The sequence below is a fragment of the Cetorhinus maximus genome, chromosome 24 (genome assembly GCF_964194155.1).
Source record: "Cetorhinus maximus chromosome 24, sCetMax3.hap1.1, whole genome shotgun sequence".
Lineage (NCBI taxonomy): Eukaryota > Metazoa > Chordata > Chondrichthyes > Lamniformes > Cetorhinidae > Cetorhinus > Cetorhinus maximus.
The window spans coordinates 21,138,293-21,164,735 of NC_135902.1; the positions used below are offsets into that span (position 1 = coordinate 21,138,293).

Genomic DNA, 26,443 nt, shown 5'->3' on the forward strand with positions numbered 1-26,443 from the left:
CCTGATCAATATCAAGTGGTCCTTGCTCCCTGGGTAACATTGAGTTAAGGCAAGTGGTGATGTGTACCATTGTTGATTAGCCCACTGTCATGCTGCACACTAGGGTAGAATGGTTTAGCTCACAAATGACGGATTTTCATGTGGGCACTGGAGCAGATGGCACTGGGTTGCTAACACCCAGAGACCTGTACCCCAGCAGGAATTTGAGAGCCTGGTTGAGGGGGAGGAGGGGGGTGTAGAGGAGGGCCACAAAAGAAATAGTGAATAAAAGTTTTCTCCTTTAAGTTTGGTAAGCAACAGGAAGTAACGGTTGTCCTCCCAGCATCACTAGAGCTGAGCATGTGGTGTGTTTGCTGTGACAGGAGAGATGGACAGCTGACATTTCCTGTGCTGTTGAACAGTTTAGGCAACGATAAGCTTGTGGTTTCCTCTGATGTTGGAAAGTATGTCGCAAGCTATAGAGCTCAACTAGCTGTTTGCAACTCTGAACTTCAAAGGAGTCATTTGTCACTTAATAAAATGAATCATGCTTTCTTCCTCGGTAGATGATCCCGTGTCGCATGATCAATGTAGGTATCAGTTTGATGATCGGTCTTGCTTGGCTGTTGAGTGGATTCTGAGAACAACCCATTTTCACATCAGTCTGGCAGACGCAAGCTCCTCAGAGTAAGTTACAAGTTGCTGACAACCTTCCATTATACCGGCTCTTCTAAATGAGCTGATGCTTGGCTTTTGCTTATTTTGGTAGATGTGCAGGTTGGATTTTTGGCCCTGAGCCGCGGTAATTTCTAGCCCTTGAAGTGAAGCAGATCGCTCTCTCGCTCTCTCTCTCTCTCTCTCTTGTTCTTGTCATACCTCTTGACCTGGGAGAAACAGCTAGGCCTGTAACGCTCTCTATATGCATGTCTCAAGTTTAATATCATTCGGTGTAATGGCTGACCACTAACCAGGTACATTGTGTATAAACAATTACCAGGAATATTTCTAAAGCTAAGACAATAGACTTTTGTTAGGTATGGAGTTAAGGTGGCTAAATGGAGCTGAGGTGCAGATCAGCCATATTGTAATTGAATTACAGAACAGGCTTGAAGGGCTGAATGGCCTAATGTTCCTAATACAACTCTTTGAGTATCCTGAGCAAAATGAGAGATGGCTATCAAAACGAATACAGATTATAGACTGACTTTAGGAGAGGTTAAGACAGTCTTTAAAGGAGTCATAAACAAGGGGTCATAATGTGTTTTATGATAGTGTTTTATAGAGAATAGTTTTCTATTTTTACAATTCGAATAATACCTGTGATATGGGCGGAGTGAGCTTCATCATCAAAAGACTGAGATAAGTTGCTAAACTTTTCAGGAGTGTGGGGATGGCAGAGGATATACCGACAGATGTGTAGCAATATTTGTCTTAACTCCCATCCTAGGAAATCCTGAAAAGCAGCAGTATTTGATCCCAGTGCTGGCAGGGCACCAAATTAAATATTGTTTAGAATTATTCAAATTTCTCACCCCATCAAGGTATGTTCTGCATCCTAATCTATGCTCATTGATATTAATGAGGAGGTACTGCCTTTAGTAGAGGAGGTAAAGGTACAAAATAACCCTGTTGGTCAGAACACAATGTATGATCTAGAGGCCAATGCCTGTCTGAGATGGTGAGAAAAGCCTAATTTAAATGTTTAACATGGGTCAAAGATCTTAGTAACTATGCTCATAATGGCACAATGCAGGGGGGGATGACTGATCACATCAAAGAACTTCAATCTCATGGAGAAGGAAGATGGAAGACTGCTACATGCCAGTGAAAACCAGTCAAGCTCAATCCTGGGAGAAACCTTAACCCAAATCTCCAGCAATGTGTTGAGTGTAAATACATTCTATATCCTCCCAATACAGGAAAGGTGGCTGAAAACCACCTTGGACCTTGAGCAACAGTTTGTAAAGACTCTGACTCATGGAACAAGGATCTTGTGTAACACATCTCAGTGCTTTGTCTCTTACTGGTTTATCTGTAGCAGAAAAAGGCTATTTGCTGCCAACTTATAAATTGCAAAACCTCGTTCTTTCATACAAGGAGTTGTGTGGTAAAGAGGGGTTACAGTTCATAGGACATTGGCACCAGTACTGCGACAGGAAGGAACTGTACTGCTGGCACTTGGACCTTGCAGGGACCAAGGTCCTAGTGTAAAGGATAAATAGATCTATAGAAAGAACTTTAAACCAATAAAGGGGGAGGGGATGGTTTAGACAGAAATAAAAATAAAAGTGAAAATAGCTTAAAGATAAGTAAGGGAGATGAGAGCAAAGTCTAGATTATTAATAGCTTTAAAGATAATATAATAAAGAAACAAATACAGAAAATAATAACAGACCAAAATAGAACACAAATGATAAAAACAGGAATTGTGATAGGTTGAAATGTATGGGAAAAACTTAAGGACAAGAGGTTAAGATAGGTCCATTGCCTGAATTAAAAGTTCTGTAATGTTCCATACCCTAAGCACATAACATAATGAATAAAACACGTAAATTGGAAGAGTAAATTCAGCTGCAGGGATATGATGTGATGGCCACCACTGAGACCTGGCGATGAGCTGGGCACAATTGGAAGATAAATATTCCTGGCTATAAGGGAGTTTGGCAAAGGAAGAGGAGAAATATCGATAAAGGACCCAATTATTACAGCATTGGAAAGGGCGGATATCAGTGAGGATAAGGAGGCAGTAGAAACTCTACGAGTCGAAATGATGAACAGAAAAGGATGCAAGGCTTGGGAGTTGTCTATAAATCTCCAGATAGCAGTGATAAAGAGGGATAGATAAACACAGAGATCAGAGAAGCTTGCTGCAAAAAGAGAGCAGTTATAATGAGTCACAAACACCAGGAGAAGTAGCTTGAGTTCCAAATTTCTAAGTAGAAAATTGCTTGAGTGTATTTGGAACAGTATTCTGGATTGACATAATTCTTGAACCAACAAGAAAAGAGACCATATTAGATTTAGTGATGATTAATGAACTTTAATTAGTAAACAACCTAACAGTAAGGGAAAACCTAACAGTGACCCCAATATGATAGAATTTGAGAATAATTTTGAAAGGAGAAGAATGAGTCATGAACTAAGGTTTTAAATTTAGGTAAGACTGAACTTTAGGGTGAGGCAGAAATTGACCACAATAGATTGGGTAGAACTATTATTGGATAAAACTACAGATGAACAGTGGAAAGTTTAGTTCAGGGCCATTAGCGATGGGCAACAAATGTTGGCTTTGCCAGCAACACCCAAAATCCATGAAAGAATAAAAAAAACCTTTAGGCTAGGTACTTCAGATTTGGTTCACGGTCAGGGACAAGAGGGTGTGACTGTAAGAGAGGCAGGTATGGGGATCCAGAAGGTACAATGGAGGAGCATCAGCTCTTGAAATTGTCCAAGATGTTTGAGGTTTGTGCAGCTTATATGGACAAGAGGAGGATGAGCAAATTGACTACGGCACCATGGCCAGGTAGGTAGAGCAAAAAGGAATAGGGTCAGTATATGTAGGAGGATAGACTCTGTTCACTACAGCCGAGAGCATGAGCGTGAGTCCTGAAGGTTGTGTTGCTTGACCGGTGACAGGGTTAAGGTCATCTCCTCAGGGTTGGAGAGGATTTGTAGTGGGAGGGAGAGAATCCAGTTGTCGTGGTTCACGTAAGTACCAATGGCATAGGTAGGACTAGAAAAGAGGTTCTGCACAGGTAGTATGAACAGCCGGGAACTAAATTAAAAAGCTGAACCTCAAAAGATAATAACCTCTGAATTACTACCTGAGCCATGAGCAAATTGGCACAGGGTAATGAAGATCAGAGAGTTGAATGTGTGCCTCAAAATTGGTGTAGGAGAAATAGGTTCCAATTCATGGGTCATTGGCAGCAGTACTGGGGAAAGAGGCTGCTATACTGTTGGGACAGTCTTTACCTGAACTGTACTGGGAACAATTTACTAGTATAACTAGGGCTGTAGAGAGGGCTTTAAACTAAATAGTTCGGGTGGTGGTGGGAGGTGTGGGTTCACGTAAGGAGAGATTCGGAAAGTTAAAGAGAAAGGGCAAGGCAATAGTGCAGGGTGATGATACAGGTAATGATAACCAGAATGCGATAAGAAGGGACAGTGCATACAAACATAAGAGAACCAGCAAATAAAGTCAGAGTGGGAAAAAATAGTAAAAAGACAGAAATGAAGTCTCTTCTTCTGGATGCATGCAGCCTTAGTAACAAGAACCATGCTGGGACCAGTGTTATAGCAAACCATATCACTAGGCAAGTAGAGAGGGTTTTAAACTAAATAGTGGGGCAAGGGATCAAATTTGGGAAGATGTGGTAAATTTAAGAGTCGAGACAAGGCAAGAGAGAAAAGCATTAATATGGGAAATGATCAACAGACCGTGACAGGAAGGGACAAAGAGTACAAATCTAAGAGTAAATCAGCAGATAAGGCTAGAGGTTACAAAAAAAAATAAAAAGACAAAACTAAAAGCTCTGTATTTGAATGCATATAGCATTTGAAACAAAACGGATATACTGATAGCGCAAATAGAAATAAGTAAGTAAGATCTGACGGCCATCACAGAGACATGGCTGCAGGGTGACATAGATTGGGACCTGAATATTGAAAGGTACATGAGATTTAGAAAGAACTGGAAGCTAAGAAAAGCGGAGGAGTGGCTCTGTTAATTAATGATGGTATTAACACAATAGAGAGGGATGACCTAAGTTCAGGAAACCAGGTTGTAGAAGTGATTTGGGTAGAGAGAAAGGCAAGAAGTCACTTGTGGGACTGGGGCACAGGTCCCCTAACAGTATTCACATGGTACAACAGGGTATAAAGGAAGAAATAATGTGAGTTTGTCAGAAAGGTATGGCTGTGGGGGATTTTAATCTATATATAGACGGGAAAAATTGGATGGGTAAAGGTAGTCTAGATGAGAAACTCATGGAATGTTTTCGGGATAGTTTCTTAGAACAGCATCTGAAGCCAACCAGAGAGCAGGCCACACTGGACCTGGTATTGTGCAACAAGATAGGATGAATTAGTGACCTCCTAATGAAGGGGCCCATAGATAGCAGGGATCATAATACGATTGGATTTTACATTCAGTTTGAAGGAGTGAAGAGTGGGTCTAAGACTAGTATTTTAAACTTAAATAACATCAGTTATGAGGGCATGAAAGTCGAGCTAGGTAAAGTGAACTGGCAAATGAGATTAAGGGATAGGTCAATAGAAATGCAGTGACAGACATTTAAGGGAATATTTCAGAATACACAGAATAGAAAAATTCCAACAAGAAAGAAAAATTCCAAGGGGAGGACCCACCATCCGTTGTTAACTAAAAAGTTAAAGATAGTATCAAACTTAAAGAAAAAGCATATAATTGCGTAAAGATGGGTGGCAGGTCAGAAGATTGGACAGAATATAAAAAACAGCAAGGAATGACTAGAAGATTAATAAGGAAGGAAATATTAGAGCACGAGAGAAAGCTCACTAGAAAGATAAAGACAGATAGTAAGAATTTCTATAACTATTTAAAAAAGAAAAGAGTTAACAATATGAATGTTGGTCCTATAGAAAGTGAATCTGGGGAATTAATAATGTCTTCACTATAGAGGACACAAGTAACATCCCAGAAATAGCTTTAAATCAGGAAATGGAAGGGAGTGTGGAACTCAAGAAAATGGCAATCACCAGGGAAATGGTACTGAGCAAATTATTGGAGCTGCAGGCTGACAAGTTCCCAGTCCTAATGGACTCCATCCAAGGATCTTAAAAGAAGTGGCTAGGGAGATAGTTGATGTGTTGGTTTTAATTTTCCACAATTCCTTAGATTCGGGGAAGGTTTCATTAGATTGGAAAATATCAAATGTAACTCCTTTGTTGAAAAAGGGAGGGAGACTGAAAGCAGGAAACTATAGGGAACTGGTGGATGTACTGTATTTAGATTTCCAGGAGGCATTTGAGAAGGTTCCACATCAAGGTTATTGCAGAAAATAAAAGCTCATGGTGTAGCAGGTAACATGTTGGCATGGATAGAAGATTAGCTAGCTAACAGGAAACAGGGAGTAGGCATAAATGGGTCATTTTTGGGTTGGCAAGATATAATGAGCGGTGTGCCACAGCGATCAGTGCCGGGGCTTCAACATTTTACAAATTTTGTAAATGACTTGGATGAAGGGACCAAAGGTATGTTTGCTAAATTTGTTGGTGACACAAAAATAAGTAGGAATGTAAGTTGTGAAGAGGACGTAAGGAGGCTCCAAAGGGATATAGGCAGCTTAAGTGAGCGCGCAAGGATCTGGAAAATGGGTATAATGTGGGTAACTGTGAAATTGTCCATCTTGGCAGGCGGAATAAAAAAGCATATTATCTAAATAGTGAGAGATTGAGAGCTCTGAGATGCAGAGGGATCCAGTTGTCCTAGTGCATGGAGCACAAAAGGTTAGTGTGCAGGTGCAGTAAGTAATTAGGTAAGCTAATAGAACATTATCGTTTATTGCAAAGGGAATTCAATACAAAAGTAGGGAGGTTATGCTTCAGTTATACAGGGCATTGGTGAAACCACACCTGGAGTACTGTATACAGTATTGGTCTCCTTATTTAAGGAAGGATGTAAATGCACGTTGGATGCAGTTCAGAAAAGATTGACTAGATTTATACCTGGAATGGACGGGTTGTTTTATGAGGAAAGGTTGGACAGGCTAGGTTTGCATCCACTGGAGTTTAGAAGAGTAAGAGGCGACTTGATTGAAATGCATAAGATCCTGAGGGGTCTTGACAGGGTGGATGTGGAAAGAATGTTTCCTCTTGCGGGAGAATCTAAAACTAGGGGTCACAGTTTTAAAATAACTTTCCATTTCCCATTTAAGACAGAGCTGAGGAGAAATATTTTTCTCTGAGGGCTGAGAGTCTTTGGAACTCTCTCAAAAGGCAGTGGAAGCAGAGTCTTTGAATATTTTTCAGGCAGAGGTAGATAGATTCTTGATAAGAAAGGGAGTGAAAGGTTATCTGGGGTAGGCAAGAATGTGGAGTTGAGGTTACAATCAGATCAGCCATGATCTTATTGAATGGTGGAGCAGGCTCGAGAGGCCGAGTGGCTTATTCCTGCTCCTAATTTGTTTGTTTGTATGTTCGTATGTAATTGATAGCACAAATTGAAACAAATGGGTATTTGAATATGATAACCATTAAAGAGACCACAGCTGAGACCTGAATATTCAAGGATATTTGACATTTCGGTAGGATGGGAAAAAAGGAAAAGAAGGTGGGGTAGCTCTGTTAATCAACGATGAGATTGGTACCATAGTGAGAAATGATCTTGGTTCAGATGATCAAAATATAGAATCAGTTTGGTTGGAGATAACAAAATGGCAAAGGAAAGAAGTCACTGGTGGAAGCGGTTTATACGCCTCCTGACCATAGCCACACTGTAGGACAGAGTGTACATCAAGAGATAATGGGGGCTGTAAGAAAGGCCATGCAATAGTCATAGGAGATTTTAATCTTCATATAGATTAGATGAATCAAACTGGCAAAGGTTGCCTGGAGGATGAGTTCATAGAGTCTATTCAGGACAGTTTCTCAGAACAATACGCGGTGAACCAATCAGGGAACAAGCTATTTTAGATCTGGTAATGTATAATGTGACAGGAGTAATAAATGGCCTCACAGGAAAGGATCCTCTAGACAATAGTGATCATAACAAGATGGAATGTCACATTCAGTTTGAGGGTGAGAAATTCGTGTCTGAAACTAGTGTATTAAGCTTAAATAAAGACAATTGCAAGGATACAAAGTGTTACGGCTGGGTGAGGAGGAATGAGCTGGCTACCCCCCTTTTTTTTTTAAACACCTTGGTTGGACGCCACAAAGGTTCCCAGTCCAAATCTATTTACTTCTTAATAAGGAGCCAATCAAACCAGGTTTTCTTGAGTCAAAAAAATAATAAGTTTATTAGTCACTAAAACTTGAGAAAAAATAATAGAAGATGCAACACACATTCACTCAGATCAGAAAAGAAAGTTGAGTCCAAATAAAAGTTAAAAAGAATATACAAATAAGTCCTTGGCTTGTCTGTGAAGCATAGATGGTGGTACATTGCTTCTGCTAGTTAAACGATTTCAGTAGAGCTGACTTTGGCAATTTCACAGTCTATTGGAGACACATGTTAGCTTGTCCCCAGAGGGAGAGATGACCTGCTTGTCTCTGCAGGTTTGACATTCTTCCTGTTGTTGGCTTCTCCCTGGTAAAACATTTGTCACCACTGAGAGAAAGAGAGATGGCCTGCTTGTCTCTGCAGGGGTGACTTAGAAGACTGATGTTTCTTCTTGTTTCTGTCACTGGCCTTCAGAGCCATTTTTAAACTCATGTCTCTGTGTATTCCGTGAAGGGGGAATAGGTATGTCCTGCATCCAAATTTCATTTTGCTTTCAACTCAGAAACTTTTTTTTGACACATTCTGTGATATAAATCAACAGGAGATGGATTTTTGGATGTCTGACGGGATCTGGCTGGCTGGGGAAATAATTTCCATTGTCTTTACAAACACAGGAGATTAAAGTCCAACCTGTTGCATTTTCCATACTTTCCTTTCAAGTGTCCCTGTTTGAAGTGTCAGGTGTGAAGTTCCATGTCCTCTCAGGACAGGTCTGTCAGTATAATCCATATAGGAAGGGTATCAGCCATATTTTGATCAGTGTCTTTTCTTGTATTTTTTTTAAAAAACAGGTCTTCTTTAAACAGCTCAGCATGCTCGTGGTGAAGTTATAAGTCGCTCTCACTCTGACATCCGGTCGGCTGTCGTGACAGAAGACAAAGTTGGCTAAAGTGGGCTGGAAAAATAGGTTGAAAGGTAAGACAGTAGAGAAGCAGTGGCAGACATTTAAGGAGATACTTCATTATTCTCAAGAAAGATATATTCCATTGAGAAAGAAAGTCTTTATGAGAAGGAAGTGCCAGCCATGGCTAACAGGAACTTAAGGATGGTTTCAAATTGAAAGAAAAGATGTAATGCTGTGAAGATTAGTAATAGGCCAGAAGATTGAGAATATTTTAGAAACCACCAAAGGATGACTAAAAGCATAATAAAGAGGGAGAAATTGGAGTATGATAGAAAACTAGGAAGAATATAAAAACAACAAAAACTTCTACTAGTATATAAAAAGTATAAGAGTAGCGACAGTGGGCATTAGTCCCTTAGAGGGTAAGACAGGGGAACGAATAATGGGAAACAAGGAAATGGTAGAGACTTTGAACATTACTTTCTATCTGTCTTCGCAATCGAAGACATGGAAAGCATCCCAAGAATAGTAGAAAAGCAGGGACAAAAGGGAGAGAGGAATGTAATATAATCATGGTCACTAAAGAAAAAGTACTAGGTAAACTAATGGGACCACAGGCTGACAAGTCCTCTGGACCCTGGTGGCCTGCATTCTAGGGCCTTAAAGGAAGTGGAGGCAGAGATAGTGGATGCATTGGTTTTTAACTTCCAAAATAATCTAGACTCTGGAAAGGTCCCAGCGGATTGGAAAATTGCAAATATAACAACACTGCTCAAGAAAGGAGAGAGACAGTAAGCGGGAAACAATAGGCCAGTTAGTCTAACATCTGTCATTGGGGAAAATGCTAGAATCCATTATTAAGGAGGTAGTAGCAAGACATTTAGAAAATCTTAATACTATCAGGCAGATTCAACATGGTTTTATGAAAGGGAAATTGTGTTTGACAAATTTATTGGAGTTGTTTGGGGATGTAACAAGCAGGGTGGATAAAGGGGAACCAGTAGATGTCATGTATTTAGATTCCCAAAAGGCATTCAATATGGTGTCACATACAAGTTTACTGCAGAAGATGTTGGTGTTGGCATTTTGCAGTTTTCCAATCCACTGGGACCCTTCCAGAATCCAGAGAATTTTGGAAGGTTAAAACTAATGTTCTGTGTTAGCATGGATAGAGGTTTGGTTAAGTAACAGGAAGCAGAGAGTTGGGATAAATGGGTCATTTTCAGGTTGGCAAACTCATGGAGTGTCAGAGAGATCAATGTTGGTGCCTCAACTATTTACAATCTATATTAATGACTTGAATGAAGGGACCACCTATCTTATAGCCAAATTTGCTCATGATACAAAGATAGGTAGGAAAGCAAGTTGTGAGGAGGATACAAGAAAGTCTGCAAAGGATATGATAGGTTAAGTGAGTGGGAAAAAAATTGGCAGATGGAGTCTAATGTGGAAAAATGTGAGGTTGTGCGCTTGGTGGAAAGAAAAAAAAGCAAAGTATTATTTAAATGAAGGGAGAGACTGCAGAACACCACAGTGCATGTGGATGCCCTTGTACATGAATCACAAAAGTTAGCATGCATGTACAGCATATTTGAAAATAAGCAAGTGGCAGAATTGCTAAATATTTACTTCGTACCGTGTTCACTATAGAGGATGAGGAAAAAGCACCAGAAATACGAGAAAAACGGAAAAAAAATCTAGAGAAGCAACTAGGTTTAATATAAGCACAAATAAAATTATGGAGAAAATAATGAGAATGAAGATTGATTAATTTCCAGAACCTGATGATTTCCACCCTAGGAAATTAAATAAGTGGGTGAGGAAATTGTTGATGCGTTAGTCATGATTTTCCAAAATACTCAATACAGGAATTGTCCACCGGGGTTGGAAAATTGCCAGTGTCACTCCATTATTTCTGAAGAGGAGGAAAAATAAGCTATAAAGTAATTTATTTAGGCTGTTAATGATGTTAATCTGTTGTGGGGAAGTTATTGGAATCTGTTATTAGGAACACCGTGATGGAGGACTTGAGCAAATGTAAACTGATCAGAGAGAACCAGCGTGGCTTTGTGATGGATAAGTCATGTCTAATGAACCTAGGTGAATATTTTGATGGAGAGCTTAAATAGTAGATAAGGGAAAGTCTGTGGATATTATTAATAAAAATAGAAAATGCTGGAAAAATTCAAGTCAGGGAATGTTTTATTTCGGCTTTCCAGTACCTGCTGTATATTGCTTTTGTCCATGAATATTATTTATGTGGACTTCCAGGAGGTATTTGGTAATATTCCATAAAAGAGAAAAACGAGAGTAAACGGAATTGGAGGCAACCCATTGGGATAGTAGGGAATTGGTAAAGAGGTAGGAGACAGACAGTAGGAGTAATGTTTAGTACTCAAATTGTAAGGATGTGAATAGTGGCACTTCCAGGGATCTGTACTGGAGCCGCAGCTTTTTATTATATTTATCAATGAATCAAAAGCCACCTATCCAAGTTTGCAGACAACACCAAGTGTATTGACACATTAAATAGCGTATATGAAGGCAAAAAGTTGTAAGGAGACATTGGTAGATTAAGTAAGTGTGCAAAAACTGTGGCAAATGGAGTTCAGTGTAAGTGTGAGGCCATTCACTTTGGACCCAAGGAAGAAAGAGCAGAGTATTTTCACAATGGTCAGAAGCTAGGAGATGTGGGTGAGCAGAGAGAATTAGGGGTCCATGTATAGATGTTACAAAGAAACTAGTGGACAGGTACAAAAAAATAATGAAGAAAGCAAATGAAGGTCTTGGCCTCTATCTCAAGGGGCTGGAACACAAAGGAATAGAAATTATAGTTAATATAAATCTCAGGTTAGATCCATCTGGAGCAGAGTGTTTCATTCCGGGCACTGCACCTTGAGGAAGGATATATTAGCTTGGAGTAGGTGTAACACAGATTCACCAGTTTGATACCAGGTTAAATTGTGAGGACAAGTTGCATAGGCTGATCGGGAATGGGAACCCTCAGTAAGGCTAGTTGTAGCCACCACCCCCACTCCACCCCATCTGCCAAGGTTGGCTAACTCAACACAGATTGAACCTGGAACTTTCTACCCCATGTGGTTCAGTCACTGGCTTCCTTTACCAACTATACCACTGAGAACGTTCCCAAAATAAAACTCGTTCAATTTGAGAACTGCAGATAAAAGATTCTTGTGTGAGATGCAGTTATTTAAGATTAGGGAAGATTAAATTCCACAGTTTAGAGTGAAGGGGATTAATGGTGGGCCTAATCAGGGTGGTGGAGGGAGAAATATTCAACTAAATGTATTAAATTAGTTAAAAAAAACACAGAACCATAACCACAGAGGATTTCAGCTTCCCCAAAATAAACTGGCTGGAAGACTTAGCAGTCTTTGTGTCCAAATCTAAATCTCCTACTTTAGTTCACTCTCAAACCTGCAGGATTCCTCACATTGTTTATCTCTCCCTTCCCCCTACAATCATAGAATGATCACAACATAGAAGGAAGCCATTCGGCCTGTCGTGTTGGTTCTGGCTCTCTGAAGGAGCAGTTCACCTAGCACCATTCCTCCACTTTCTCCCAAGCCCTGCACGTTCTCCCTTTTCAAATAATAATCCTATTTCCTCTTGATTGCCTCAATTGACCCTGCCCACCACACTCTCAGGCAGTGCATTCCCGATCCTAACCACACGCTGTGTAAAAACGTTTTTACTCATGTCGCCATTGTGTCTTTTGCCAATTATCTTAAATCTGTGTTCTCTCATTTTCGATCCTTCCACCAATAGGAACAGTTTCTCCCTATCTACTCTGCCCAGACCCCTCATGATTTTGAATACCTCTGTCAAATCTCCTCTCAAGCGTCTCTTCTCCAAGGAGAATGGCCCCAACTTCTCCAATCTATCTATGTGACCCTGGAATCATTCTTATAAGTCTTCTGCATTCCAATGCCTTCACATCTTTCCTAAAGTGTGATGCCCAGAACTGGACACACTACTCCAATTGAGGTTGAACCAGTGTTGTAAAATGATTTAACATAACTTCCTTGCTTTTATACTCAGCTTTTATAAAGCTCAGGATGTTGTATGCTTTATTAACCACACTCTTGAAATGTCGTGCCACCTTCAATGATTTATACATGTATACACTCAGGTTCCTGTGCTCATGCACCCCCTTTAGAATTGTACCCTTTATTTCATATTGTCTCTCTGCATTCTTCCTACCAAAATTAATAAATTCACACTTCTCTGCATTAAATTTCATCTACCACTTGTCTACCCATTCCACCAACCTATGCCCTTTTGAAGTTCTACACTATCCTTCTTACATTTCACAATAATCCAAGTTTTGTTTCATCCACAAATTTTGAAATTGTGCCCTGTACACCAAGATCTACATCATTAATATATACTTGCATCAGGAAGGGCAGGGGTTCTAACGCCAATCCCTGAGGAACTCCACTACAAACTTCCCTCCAGTCTAAAAAACAACTGTTCACCTCTGCTCTCTCTTTCCTGTCATTCAGCCAATTTCATATCCATGTTGCTACTGTCCCTTTTATTCCATGAACTCTAACTTTGCTCACAAGCCTGTTGTGTGGCACTTTATCAAATGCCTTTTGGAAGTCCATGTACACCATATCAACAGCATTAGCCTCATCAACCCTCTCTATTACCTCCTCAAAAAACTCAAGCAAGTCAGATAAACATTTCCCTTAAGAAATATGTGCTGATTTTTCTCAATTAACCCATGTTTTCTGAAGTGACTATTCATTTTGTCCTGAATTATTGCTTTTGGAAGCTTTGCTACCACAGAGGTTAAACTGACTGTCCTGTAGTTTATCTTTTCATCCTTTCTTGAACAAGGGTTTAACATTTGCAATTTTCCAGTCCTCTGGCACCACCCCTGAATCTAAGAAAGATTGGAAAATTATGGCCATTGCCTCTGCAATTTCCACTCTTGCTTCCCTTAGTATCCTTGAATGCATCTTATCCAGTCCTGATGCCTTATCAATTTTAAGTACAGACAGCCTCTCTAATACCTCCTCCTTTTCAGTTTTAAACTACCAAGTCTGAACTACCTACTCTTTCACCATGACCTCCACAGCATCTTCTTCCTTGATAAAGACAAATGCAGAGTATTCATTTAATACCTCAGCTATATCTCTTACTTCCATGCATAAATCCCCTTTTTGGTCCCAAGTCAGCTCCATTCCTCCTTTTACCACCGTTTTACTATTTACATGCTTATAGAAGACTTTTGAGCTTCCTTTTATGTTAGTTGCCAGTCTCTTCTCATATTCCCTCTTTGCTTCTCTTATTTGCTTTTACAATTCCCCCCTGAGTTTTCTATATTCAGTCTCAGTTGTATTCTCCACCTGACACCTGTCATATGCTCACTTTTTCTTCTTCGTCTAAATTTCTATCTTTTTTGTCATCCAGGAAGTTCTGGATTTGTTTCGCCCGACCATTGTGTGCAGTTTTGGTCTTTTTACCTAAGAAAAGTTATACTTGCCATGAAGGAAGTGCAACGAAGGCTCACCAGACTGATTTCTGGGATGGCAGGATTGTCATATGAAGAGAGATTAGGTGACTAGGCCTGTATTCACTGGAGTTTAGAAGAATGAGAGGGGATTTCATTGAAACATCTAAAATTCTGACAGGGCGGGACAGACTGGATGCAGGGATGATGTTTCCTCTGGCTGGGGGGTCTAGGACAAGGGGTCACAATCTCGGGATACAGAGTAGGCCATTTAGGACTGAGATGAGGAGAAACTTCTTCACTCAGAGGGTGGTGAACCTGTAGAATTCTCTACTGCAGAAGGCTGTGGAGGCCAAGTCACTGAATATATTTAAGAAGCAAATAGATACATTTCTAGACTCTAAAGGCACCAAGGTGTATGGGGAGAGAGCGGGAGTATGGCATTGAGATAGAGGATCAGCCATGATCATATTGAATGACGGAGCAGGCTCGAAGGGGCTGAATGACCTACTCCTGCTCCTATTTTCTATTTTCTATGTCTCTATCCCCCTTCATGGGAATATACCCTGACTGTGCCCAAACTATCTCCTCTTTAATTGTTCAATTACAGTTTGACTGCCAACCTTTCCAATTTATCTGGGCCAGATCTATTCTTACTCCATTGCAGTTGGCTTTCCCCCAGTTAATTATTCTTACTCTGGATTGTTACTTGTTCTTTTCCATAGCCAACCGAAACCTGATGTTACAATGATCACTGCCCCCTAAATTCTTCCCTACTGACACTTGATCCACTTTGATGAACTCATTCCCAAAGATCAGTTCCAGCAATGCCTCCTTTCTTGTTGGGCTGGCAACATACTACTGCAGAAAATTCTCTTGAACACATTCTAGGAACTCTTGCCCCTGTCTGTCCATTAAACTACTACTACTATCCCAGTCTATGGGCGGAATTCTCCCATTCCGTCTGCGGCAGGTTTCATGGTGGGCAGGAGCGGAGAATCAAGCAGGAGGCAAAAAAATTGGAAACCTGCCATCGGAAAAACAGGTCACAATTCTCCCGATGTTATTTTCACGGCGGATCGGTTATCCCGCCAACTGGCGGTGCGAACGCCATTTGCATTCATTAGCACGTCATAAATGCTCATTAAAACAGCTGCTCACCGGAATCTTGCCACGCCTTCCAATCTTCCGTCATGCCAGTGGGAAATTACATCGGCCTCAAACCCGTTTGAAAAGGGGTGGCCTGCACAAGTCAGACCTCAGTTTGCTGGTAACTTTGAGGTGAGGGTAACATACCTGCCATAACGTTGTGTCGGTCTTGTTGTGATGAACGCCGCGCTGCTGGGGCTGTAGGGTTGGACTGCTCCTTCTCTTTGCTTTCATTGTCCCGAGGAACACCACTGTGCTGTGGTACTCATGCAGGCCTCCACTTTCAGAGACTAGCACTTCAACCAGGGGTGGGCTGGGAGGTGAGGGATCAGGCTGACAAACATGAGGGGGTCAACAGGGAGGGGAGGCCGTGGAATGGCAGTCAGGGGGAAGGGAAAACATGAGGGGGCTTTTCTGGGTCGCCCCCTAAGCTCCTGCTGCCGCCGGGGTGAGCAGGAGTCTGCTTAGAAAGAAAAGAGGAAGACCTCCTTGCGATGAAAGCCACTTAAAGCCAATAGCTTCATTAGCGCTGTTAAAGGGCTACTCAGAACTCAGTGGCATCACATCACAGTCACTGCACCTGAAATGTAACACATAGGAATGTAGAATTTGGGAATGCAGTCAATAATAAGGGAGATACAGCTGTATCATATACGGCCTTCCCTTAATGAAGGCCTGTCACGTGTTTACCAGATGTGACACTCCTAATGGGCCAAAGGGCATCCACTCATTGACCATGAGCAACTGATTGGTCATTAATATGCCACATCAGAGATTGGAGCACAGGACTAGGCTAGGTCAATCATCTCACTTAAACATTAGCATCCCACGCAGGGCTTAAGATGTTACATATCTGCGATGTCATCTTGGTCACCTCAATGTGTGTGCTGGTGTCTCAGGGACAAGGCGGCATCAGCCAGCATGCAAGTAGGGCAGAAAACTATGGACCCTTACAGTCTCCAAATGTTTCATCCTCTGAGCTTTGCTTTCTTGCCCCTTGAATCATTAATGTCTTCAGTGTTTCCTTTTAGAGAGAAGGCAAAAGCACATATGGATCCTGGGCTCAATGCCACCTTTGTCAGGGTCCTAATGCAATTGAGGAGACAAAGGAGGGATAGGTGACTCCACACGCAGCTTCAGCAGGAGGGACGTGGTCAAGTGGAGCCATAGCATGAACAGGAGGGTCAGGAGGAGAGACCCAGATAACGGGGGCAACTCGCCAGACCTAGGGTTTATTGCCCAAGAGTCTCCTATTTACAAATGAGCGAGAGGCAATGCCGTGTGCATCTGCGCTTGTCTCGAGATCTGGTACATCACATATGCCACATTCTTCATGAAGACCTGATGCCATCTGGAGTTGGAGGGTATCCCCTGCCAGTGGCTTTAAGGTGATCACAGCGCTAAATTTCTTGGCCTCTGGTTCTTTCCAAGGATCAACAGGCAACCTGTGTGGCATCTCTCAGTCCACAACACATGGATGCATAAAGGAGGTCACAGATGCCCTTTACAGGAAGGCCCATCATTATGTCAGGTTTGCTCTGGACGAGGATAGCTAGGCTGCGAGATTCACCGGCTTCACCGCCATCTCAGGCTTCCCAAGAGTGCAGGATGCAGTAGACTGTACCCATGTGGCTATATGGGCTCCATGACAGCAGGCCTTAATGTTTATAAACTGCAAGGGCTATCATTCCATCAACGTGTAACTGGTGTGTGATCACCGGAAGCACATACTGTATGTTTGTGCGCAGTACCCTAGGAGATGCCATGACTCCTACATCCTGAGTCACTCCCAGGTACCTGAGATGTGCTCAGATGGCTCACTACAATACACGCCTGACTGGGTTTCCCCCATCATCGCAGTGTGTTGCACCCTGCACAATCTGGCAATGCAAAGAGGTGAACCCCTGCCAGAGGATGCCCTGGGGAGGATGAGAGCTCATCGGAGGATAAAGATCCGGAGGCCCAGGGGCCTCAGGAGGCTGCTGAGGATCAGTATGAGCATGATCACACCATGGAGGAAGGAATATGTGGGAGACATGCCCATGATATGTTAATCGCTGATCCCAAGAGTAAAGTTAAATGAGGGAATATGGCTACATCTCTCCTAGCCCTCAATGCCATCTTCTTTCAACTCAGGGGTTGTCCGCCCATGTACAGCGATAATGAGTCCCACATTCACACTTTCCTCATGAATTGCCAGGTCATAATCTTTGCTTTGGGGCCCTGTGAGTGAGCTCACTCTGGGAACTGAGAGTCCACTTAGGAACAAGATCGATGCAAGAGAAGACTTGAAGCCTTCGCCGACATCAAATGATGCTGTGACTGAGATGTGGACACGCCTAGAGATCTCCTCTTCCTGTGCATGTCTTTTCTTCTGCCACTACCACTGAGGAGGCACACATGCTGCTAGAATATCGATGCTGATGAGTTGCCTTCGCTCAATGATGTTCTTTGAGGAAGAAGAGTGAGAAACACTTACATCACACAATTCCAATAATAATTTAAACACATCTCCCTGACATCACACAAGGGGTACAGATACTAGTTCAACTGAGGTTGACATCACAGGAATGTGAAGCTCACAGCGGGACATGATAACTGAGTGGGAGGAAGGCTAAACCTTGAAATAAGCCGACTCCAAAGTACAAAATCACAAAGCCTCTAGTTGACAGGACCATTCACATAACCATCAAATGTATTAGCAAAAGTGAAATTTAGTTACATGTATAGCACACCCGTAACCCAAAAGTGACATTAATTTTTCTTAATTTTCCTAATTCTAGCACTATGCCTGGGTGCAGCCTCACCATCTGCAGCAGAGGTGGAGGCAGCCTGCTGACTGCTACGTCCTGATATCTGCGATGCTCTTGGTGGGCATCCTCTGGTGGCCCGTGGCCTGTGGCCTGGAGGGCCCTGGCCTGATAAGGGTCACCTGCTCAGGGGCAGAAGCGCCCTCAGCAGCCTGAGAAGCTGGAGTGGATGGAGTTACAGGCAGAGGGGGCTGTGAGCAGCTGCACACCCTTGGAGTGTCCTGAGAGGAGGCCCCTGGGGTGTCCGGTTGACGCTCATCCTCTCTGTGGGTGTCTGAGGGCCCTCGCCCTGACTCCTGTAGTACATGGTGCAGCTGGAGGGAGGTCAAGGTGCCTCGTCCCAATGTTGCCTACATCTTGATGGTGCCCACCAGGATGTGTGGCCATGGAGTGCAGGACTGAACACAAATCTGGCAAGACCTGGTGGTCATCAGCCTTCCCATGTTGACCTCGAGGCGCTCGCATTTCTGAGCCATGACATCAGACGGAACGCAGATGGACTCCTCCATCATTCGCTCTAGCCTGTTGAGTGACTGCCAAATCTCTGCCTGATGTTCCACCACCTGTCATTGCGTCTCCAGCATAGATTTGGTGGCCGCTTCCAGAGGCTCATTATCTGACTCTTACCGAGCAGGTGGCTGGTCTCCAGCTGCCCTCCGAGTGCCGGAAACCTGGGCTGTCCCTGCCTCCGACTGCAGTGGTTCGTGTCAGTGAGGTGTTCCTCAGAAAGTGAACCCGAGCCTAATCTACATCTGTGCCCCACCGTCTCTCTGAGATGGTGGATGGTGCCTGTGAGTGCCATAACAGTTCTTCTGGAGCTCCGTCCTTGGATGAAGTTGGGGGCTTGCACTGGTGGTGCTGGAATGGCTCGAGGGCCTCGTTGTGCTTATGCCTAGAAAATAGAAAAGAGAATTTCAATTACTGAGCATGAGCTAGATAAAACTGCATGTGACTCACTGTGAACATCAGGATTTGATGAGGTGATGGAGCTGTGATCCATACTAGGTTGGTTGGAGAGGCTGATCTTCCCTTCCTCACAGGAGTGATCCCTGTCATCCCCAGCCAGCTCGGCTGCAGCCTCCTCAAACTCATTGAGGGTGAGGATGTTGGATGCTCCTCCCCCAGTCTGCAAACTCTCATGCCTATTTTGCACCAGCTTGGACTGTATGAAGAAGAAAGGAAGGCATGTTGATGAGAAGGGATGGAGAAGAGATTGGGCGAGATGCATGTTCCCTGTGTGTGGTGCTCCCTCCAGAAGGGCCAGAAGATGGAATGTGAGCAACATGATAGACAGGATGGTGGTGATGTGAAAGTCTCAGTGAGAGAATGAGCATTGATATGTGTCCCCTGCTAATGGTTGTGTGAGATCCCTGAAGAGAGTAGCCGTTTGAGTGCATGGTGCCATGATGAGAGTTTGATGTTGGAGGGAGGTGAAGGATGGCTTATCCTGGCGGAGCCGGATGAGATCATTCATCCTCTCCCTACACTGGGTGGCATTTCGGGAGCGAATGTCAGCCATGCTGACCTGCTCTGTTACGGTGTCTCAGGCCTGAGAGGTGAGACTGCTGTGCTCCCTGCAGCCATTTGTGGGGTACAGCATGTGCCGTTATTCCTGCATCCCTCTGACCAAGGCCCAGAGGGCCTGGTGGGTGAAGCGGGGTGCAGATTTCGACCTGAGGCTCTCAGCCTTTCTCTTATGGGTTGCAGACATCTCTGGTGGGCTGGAGAGATTGTTTTGGACTGGCGTTTAAATATGGTGCCTGGATCTTTGAACTTGCCAGCTGATGGCAGGCGGACGAATCAGCTCCCGACCCACCAGGTGATTTGGAGCGGTACGCACCTCTGCATAATTAATGAGGTTCCAAGCGCATAACCGGGCGGGAGTTGCCACCATGACGGACGGCGGGCTGGGCACTACCAAAACTGCCTGCCGCCACACTTAGTTTCATTTTGGGAGAATTCCGCCCTATATTTGGATAATTAAAGTCCCCCATTATAACTACTCCATAATTCTTGCTTTCCTGTAATTTCCTTGCAAATTTGTGTCTCTACATCTTTCTCACTAGTTGGTGGTCTATAGACTACACCAAGCAATGTAATTGCACCTTTTTGTTCCTTAGCTCTAGCTAAATAGATTCTGCCCTTGATCCCTCTGGGGCATCCTCTTTCTGCAGCATTGCAATGTTCTCCTTAAACAGTACACCTTTCCCTTCCTATCTTTCCTGAACACATTGTATCCAGGAATATTTAATACCCAGTCCTGCCCTCTTGGAGCCGGATCTCTGTTATCACCACATCATATTTCCACATGGCTGTCTACACCTGCAACTCACCAATCTTATTTAACATTCATGCACAAGAACTCTAATTTAGACTTAATTACTTTCCCCCTTATGCTGAACCCACTTAATACCTTACTAGTTGCTACTCTGGTGCTATTTATCTCTCAGTTTTTTTTGTGCATTTTGGTATTCTTTTCTAGTATAACCTCCAGATTCCCACACCCCTGCCAAGTTAGTTTAATCCCTCCCCAAACTTAGCATCACCTCATCACTACTTGCTGATTTGCCTTATCACCTCTTCTGTTCTTTTCAGCCTTTCTGAAGCACTTCACCCGGAACTCTGCTTAAAAAAACTGAAACGTGATCAAATGATTTGGACCATTCAAAATCTTAGGTTCTTTGACTCTTAATGTGAAGTATAGAATTCAAACTTCTTGTCACAATCCTGCAATTAATTGGCAGTATCTAAAAGCTGAGGTTCAGGTAAGTGCTAAAGCTGAGGCTCAGGCCTAAGTAAGTGCTTGGACCCAGGTAAGCTCCTTTGCTTAAGCTTCTTTCAGCCAAGGCACTGCTGTGGAAAGGCTGGGCCCAGCTGCTCTTGGGAACAATCAGGTATTGATTAAACAGTGATCTGGATGTTTTGTGTAACATTATTCCACAGATGGAGTCACAAGCCCCAAGAGGAGAAACCAGACCTGCTCAGCTCACAAAGGAAGAGGTAAAGCATGTTCACAAGTGCATGTATGTGCACATTTGTATGTTACGTGTGACTGTGTGCATGTACATGTGCGTGCGTGTGTATGGTACATGTAAGCCTGACAGAAAAACTATGTACTTGTTGGATTAGCTGCGCTCAGTTAGTCACTAATGCAGTGTAGGTCTTGTGGCCTGCTCTGGGTTGCCATCTTTTGGTTTGCTACAACAAAAGCAAACTAGGCAGGATAAAATATTTTCCAATAATGTTTTTGAGGATAAATACACAACTTGACAAAAACCATGCTAAATAATAGACTTCTTATTCCTACTGTTGTGGTTGGAGTGTTCCTTTTATTACCTTGTTGCTGTTTTCAAATGATTCTTTCTTTCAAGGTTGAATTCATGGAACCAACTGCATAATTTCTTGGAGTTGATTGGAGCACTTAGTTCGGCCTCAACAAGGTTCACTCTCTGGCCATCCATAGAGTCTTCATCATTTTTCTCCTGGACCATTGCTCCCTGACACAGCTAATACATGGTCTACTATTCTCTGAAGTGATGGACATTTGCAGTTGAAGTTGTGGCCCACTCTTTCCACATCCCGGAGCTTTGACATGGCTCCACAGAATGCACACAGTTCATCATACAATGTTTTTCCATGCAAGTATGCCACCCTTGTAGCCTTGACATGGTCCATTAGGTCCTCAAATGTGAATTGAATGTGCAGACCAAGCATAGGAACAGGAGGAGGCCATTTAGCCTCCATCGCATGCTCTGTTCCACCATTCAATGAGATCATGGCTGTTCTGCGACCTAATTACACATACCCATCTTTGCCTCATATACATTAGGAACATAGGACTTAGGAGCAGGAGTAGCCATCCAGCACTTCGAGCCTGCTCTGCCATTCAATAATATCATACTGATCTGGTTGTGGTCTCAACTGTACTTTCCTGTTTGCTCCCCCATAACTCCCTTGTTTATCAAAAATCTGTCTAACTCTGCCTTGAATAAATTCAGTGATCCAGCCTCCACTGCTTTCTGGGGAAGAGAATTCTATATACTAACGACCCTTTGAGAGAAAAAAAATTCTCCTTATCTCCATCATATAAGGGAGACCCCTCATTGTTAAACTGTGACCCCTAGTACTAGTCTTACAAGTGCAAACATCCTCCCGGTATCTACTCTATCCAGTCCCCCCAGGATCTTATATGTTTCAATAAGATCACCACTCATTCTTCTGAACTCCAGTGGGTACAGGCCCAAGCTATCCAACCTTTCTTCACAAGATAAGACCCTCATCCCAGGAATGAGTTTAGTGCATCTTCCCTGAACTGCTTCTAATGCAATTATATCTTTGTTCAAATAAGGAGACCAAAACTGTGTACAGTATTCCAGATGTGGTCTCACCAAAGACCTGTGCAGCTGCAGTAAAACTTCCCTACTTTTATATTCCATTTCCTTGCAATAAGTGCCAACATTCCGTTTGTCTTCCTAATCACTTGCTGTACCAGCATACTAACATTTTGTGATTCATGTACTGGGACACCCCTACTACCACTACATTTCTATTAACTCCCCCTGCTTGAATGGCTTCCTGTACCACGGTGCCATGGTCAGTTTGCTCATCCACCTTGCAGCATCTATTCTCATCCATACAAGTTGCAAGAGCTTTGGACCTGTTGGACAATTGCAATGGCTGAGGGTTCTCCACTTCTACCTTCTCAGTCCCCTTACCTGCCTCACTGACTGTTACACCCTCCTGTCCCTAACCACTGAGCAAATCAGGAGACCCTATCCTAAGTGGGGGGAAGCCTCTTGGAATAAAGTGTCCAGGTAACTTTCCCCTCCCTGATGCACTGCAGTGTCTGTATAGCTTGGCCTCCAGCTCAATGACTCTGAGCTGAAGCTCCTCAAGCTGCAGACACTTATTGTAGACGTGTTTGCACTGAATCACATTGGTGTTCAGGAGTTCCCACATTCTGCAGTTGCAACACATCACCTGCCTTGCCATCTTTGTGTTAATTAATTTATTCTTATTCTTAATTAATTTATAATTAATAAACCCTACTACTACTAATAAGCTTTACTACTGCTAGTAAATCTTACTGCTACTGATAAGACCTTACAATTATAAATAAATTATACGAGCTTTCAAAGATAACCAACCAAAATACTCACTAACCAATCAATTACCTGCTTCCTGTGACATCACACCTTGATTTTGCTTCAATACACAGTTGGCCCAAAGACTTGGCTACCAGCTTTTCTACTCTGGCCGGGTCCCTCCCACTCGCCCCTCTTTATGAAGTCTCACTGGGTCTCGCTCCGTGCCTCTTTATGAAGCCTCGCTGGGTCTCCCTCTCATGCCACTTTATGAAGTCTCACTGGGTCTCGCTCTGTGCCTCTTTATGAAGTCTCACTGGGTCTCTCCCTCTTGCCTCTCTTTATGAAGTCTCACTGGGCCTGGCTCCCCTGCCTCTTCAAGAAGTCTCACTGGGTCTCTCCTTCTCACCCCTCTTTATGAAGTCTCACTGGGTCTCTCCCTCTCTTTAAGAAGCCTCACTGGGTCTCCCTCTTGCCTCTCTTTATGAAGTCTCACTGGGTCTCTCCCTCTTGCCCCTCTTTATGAAGTCTCACTAGGTCTCTCCCTCTCACCCTTCTTTATCAAATCTTGCCGGGCCCCCCCTCTCGTGCCTCTTTATGAAGTTTCACTGGGTCTCTCTCTCTTGCCCTTCTTTATGAAGACTCGCCTTTGGTTAACAAAGATCTATCAAACTCAGCTTTAAAATTAACAATTGATCTAGCTTCAATTGCCATTTGCAGAAGACAGTTTCAAACTTCTACCACTCTTTGTGTATGGAAGCATTTCCTAATTTCACTCCTGAAAGGTGTGGCTCTAATTTTTAGTCTATATCCTCTAGCTCGAGACTCCCCAACAAGTGGAAATAGTTTCTGCCAATCTATTCTATCTGATCCCTATCTGTTCCCCTTAAAAACTTGAAAACTTTGATCAAACCACCCTTTGATCTTCTAAATTCCAGAAAAAACAACCCTATTTTGTTCACAACAAAAACGGAATTACCTGGAAAAACTCAGCAGGTCTGGCAGCATCGGCGGAGAAGAAAAGAGTTGACGTTTTGAGTCCTCATGACCCTTCAGCAGAACTGAGTGAAGTTAGTAGAGGGGTAACCCTATTTTGTTGTCTCTCTTCAAAACCCCACCCTTGAAGTCAAGGTATCATTCAAGTAAATCTATGCTGCACGGCCTCCAAGGTCAATATATCCTCCCTGAGGCGTGGTGCCCAGAACTGCTCACAGTACTTCAGATGTGGCCTGACCAAGGCTTTGTATAACTGAACTATGACTTCTATCCCTTGTATTCTAGTCCTTGAGATACAAAGGCCAGCATTCCATGAGTGTTTTTGATTGTTTTCTGACATTTTAACAGTCTATATACCTGGACATACTCTCTTTCCAGCTTTGTGAAGAATTGTGAATTGTTTCAGGGGGATTGTCTTAAAGGGGAAACTATTTCTTTAAGGAGCCAGGTTTTCTCTCATACACCTTCAAAATTTGATTCACTTTAAAATCAATGAAGTTGCATGTTCTTCAAATTGCTTCTCATATTTTCCTTATGTATTTGTGGTCTCACTTGTGTCACCTGTTGTACGAGGAATAGAAGAATTCGTGAAGCTGCGCAAAATACAAATGGCATTAATATGTGAGCCATGGCTTAATGTTAGCACTGTTGCCTCTGAATAATTGGTCCAAGCCCTACTCCAGAGACTTGAGCACATAATCTAGGCTGACACTCCTAATACAATACTAAGGGAGTGCAGCAATGGTGGGAGTGCAGCAATGTTGGCAGTGCCATCTTTTAGATGAAATACTAAGCCGAGGCAACCATATGTCTTTTCACATAGATATAAAAGATTCCATGGCATAATTTCAAAAAAATGCAGGGTGTTTTCCCCAATATCTTGACCAATATTGATCCCTCAATCAACCTCAGTAAATCAGATGGTCTGGACATTTATCACATTGCTATGTAAAGCTTATGTCATATCTCCCCAGACTGCAACAGTGACTATGTTATAAACTACCTATGCTCTGTCTTCACAGAGGAAGACTCAAATAACTTCCCAGAAATACTCGGGAACCAAGGTATAGTGAGAAGGAGGAATTGAAGGAAATTAGTATTACTAAAACAATAGTGCTGGGGAAATTAATGGGACTGAAAGCCAATAAATCCCAGGGCCCGATAATCTACATCCCAGGGTACTAAAGGAGGCGGCAGTGGAAATGGCGGATGTGTTGGTTATCATCTTCCAAAATTCTGTAGATTCTGGAACAGTCCTGGCAGATTGGAGGATGGGCAAATGTAACCCCACTACTTAAAAAAGGAGAGACAAAACTGTGAATTACAGACTGGTTAGCCTAACCTCAGTAGTAGGGAAAATGCTAGAGTCTATTATAAAGGATGTGATAACAGGACACTTAGAAAATATCAACGGGATTAGACAAAGTCAGCATGGATTTATGAAAGGGAAATCATGTTTGACAAACCTACTGGAGTTCTTTGAGGACATAACTAGCAGAACAGATAAGGGAGAATCAGTGGATGTGATGTATTTGGATTTTTAGAAAGCTTTTGATAAAGTCCCATATTAGAGGTTAGTATGTAAAATTAAAGCACATGGGATTAGGGGTAATATATTGGCATGATTGAGAATTGGTTAGCAGGCAGGAAACAGAGTAGGAATAAATGGGTTTTTTTTGAAGTGCAGGCGGTGACAAGTGGGGTATGACAGGGATCAATGCTTGGGGCCCAGTTATTCATGAGGGAACCAATTGTAACATTTCCAAGTTTGTTGATGACACAAAACTTGGTGGGAATGTAAGCGATGAGGAGGATGTTAAGAGGCTTCAATGCAATTTAGACAAGTTGAATGATTGGGCAAATACATGGCAGATGCAGTAGAATGTGGATAAGTATGAAGTTATCCACTTTGGTAGGAAAAACAGAATGGCAGAGTATTATTTAAATGGCAATAGATTGGGAAATTTGATGTCAAAAGGGACCTTGGTGTCCTTGTATACCAATCACTGAAAGCAAACATGCAGATGCAGCAAACAGTTAAGGAGGCAAATGGTATATTGTCCTTCATTGCGAGAGGACTTGAGTGCAGGAGTCTGCTGTCTTGCTGCAGCTGTA

At 42.8% G+C, this 26,443-nt stretch overlaps 1 protein-coding gene across 3 annotated transcripts in view; it reads left to right on the plus strand.

Annotated features, from left to right (window-relative positions):
* Positions 1–364: 364 nt before the first annotated feature.
* unc13d (unc-13 homolog D (C. elegans)) overlaps positions 365–26,443 on the plus strand; it is a 154,842-nt gene continuing 128,763 nt past the window's right edge. For 2 of the 3 annotated variants that reach the window (XM_078570834.1, XM_078570836.1), the window contains exons 1-4: positions 365–443; positions 546–666; positions 8,755–8,878; positions 21,192–21,248. In XM_078570834.1, coding sequence (XP_078426960.1) covers positions 21,192–21,248 — 57 coding nt within the window. In that variant the 5' untranslated portion in view covers positions 365–443; positions 546–666; positions 8,755–8,878. Of the gene's footprint in view, positions 444–505; positions 667–8,754; positions 8,879–21,191; positions 21,249–26,443 lie in introns of those variants that run through there. The other variant, XM_078570835.1, reaches the window with a different exon arrangement.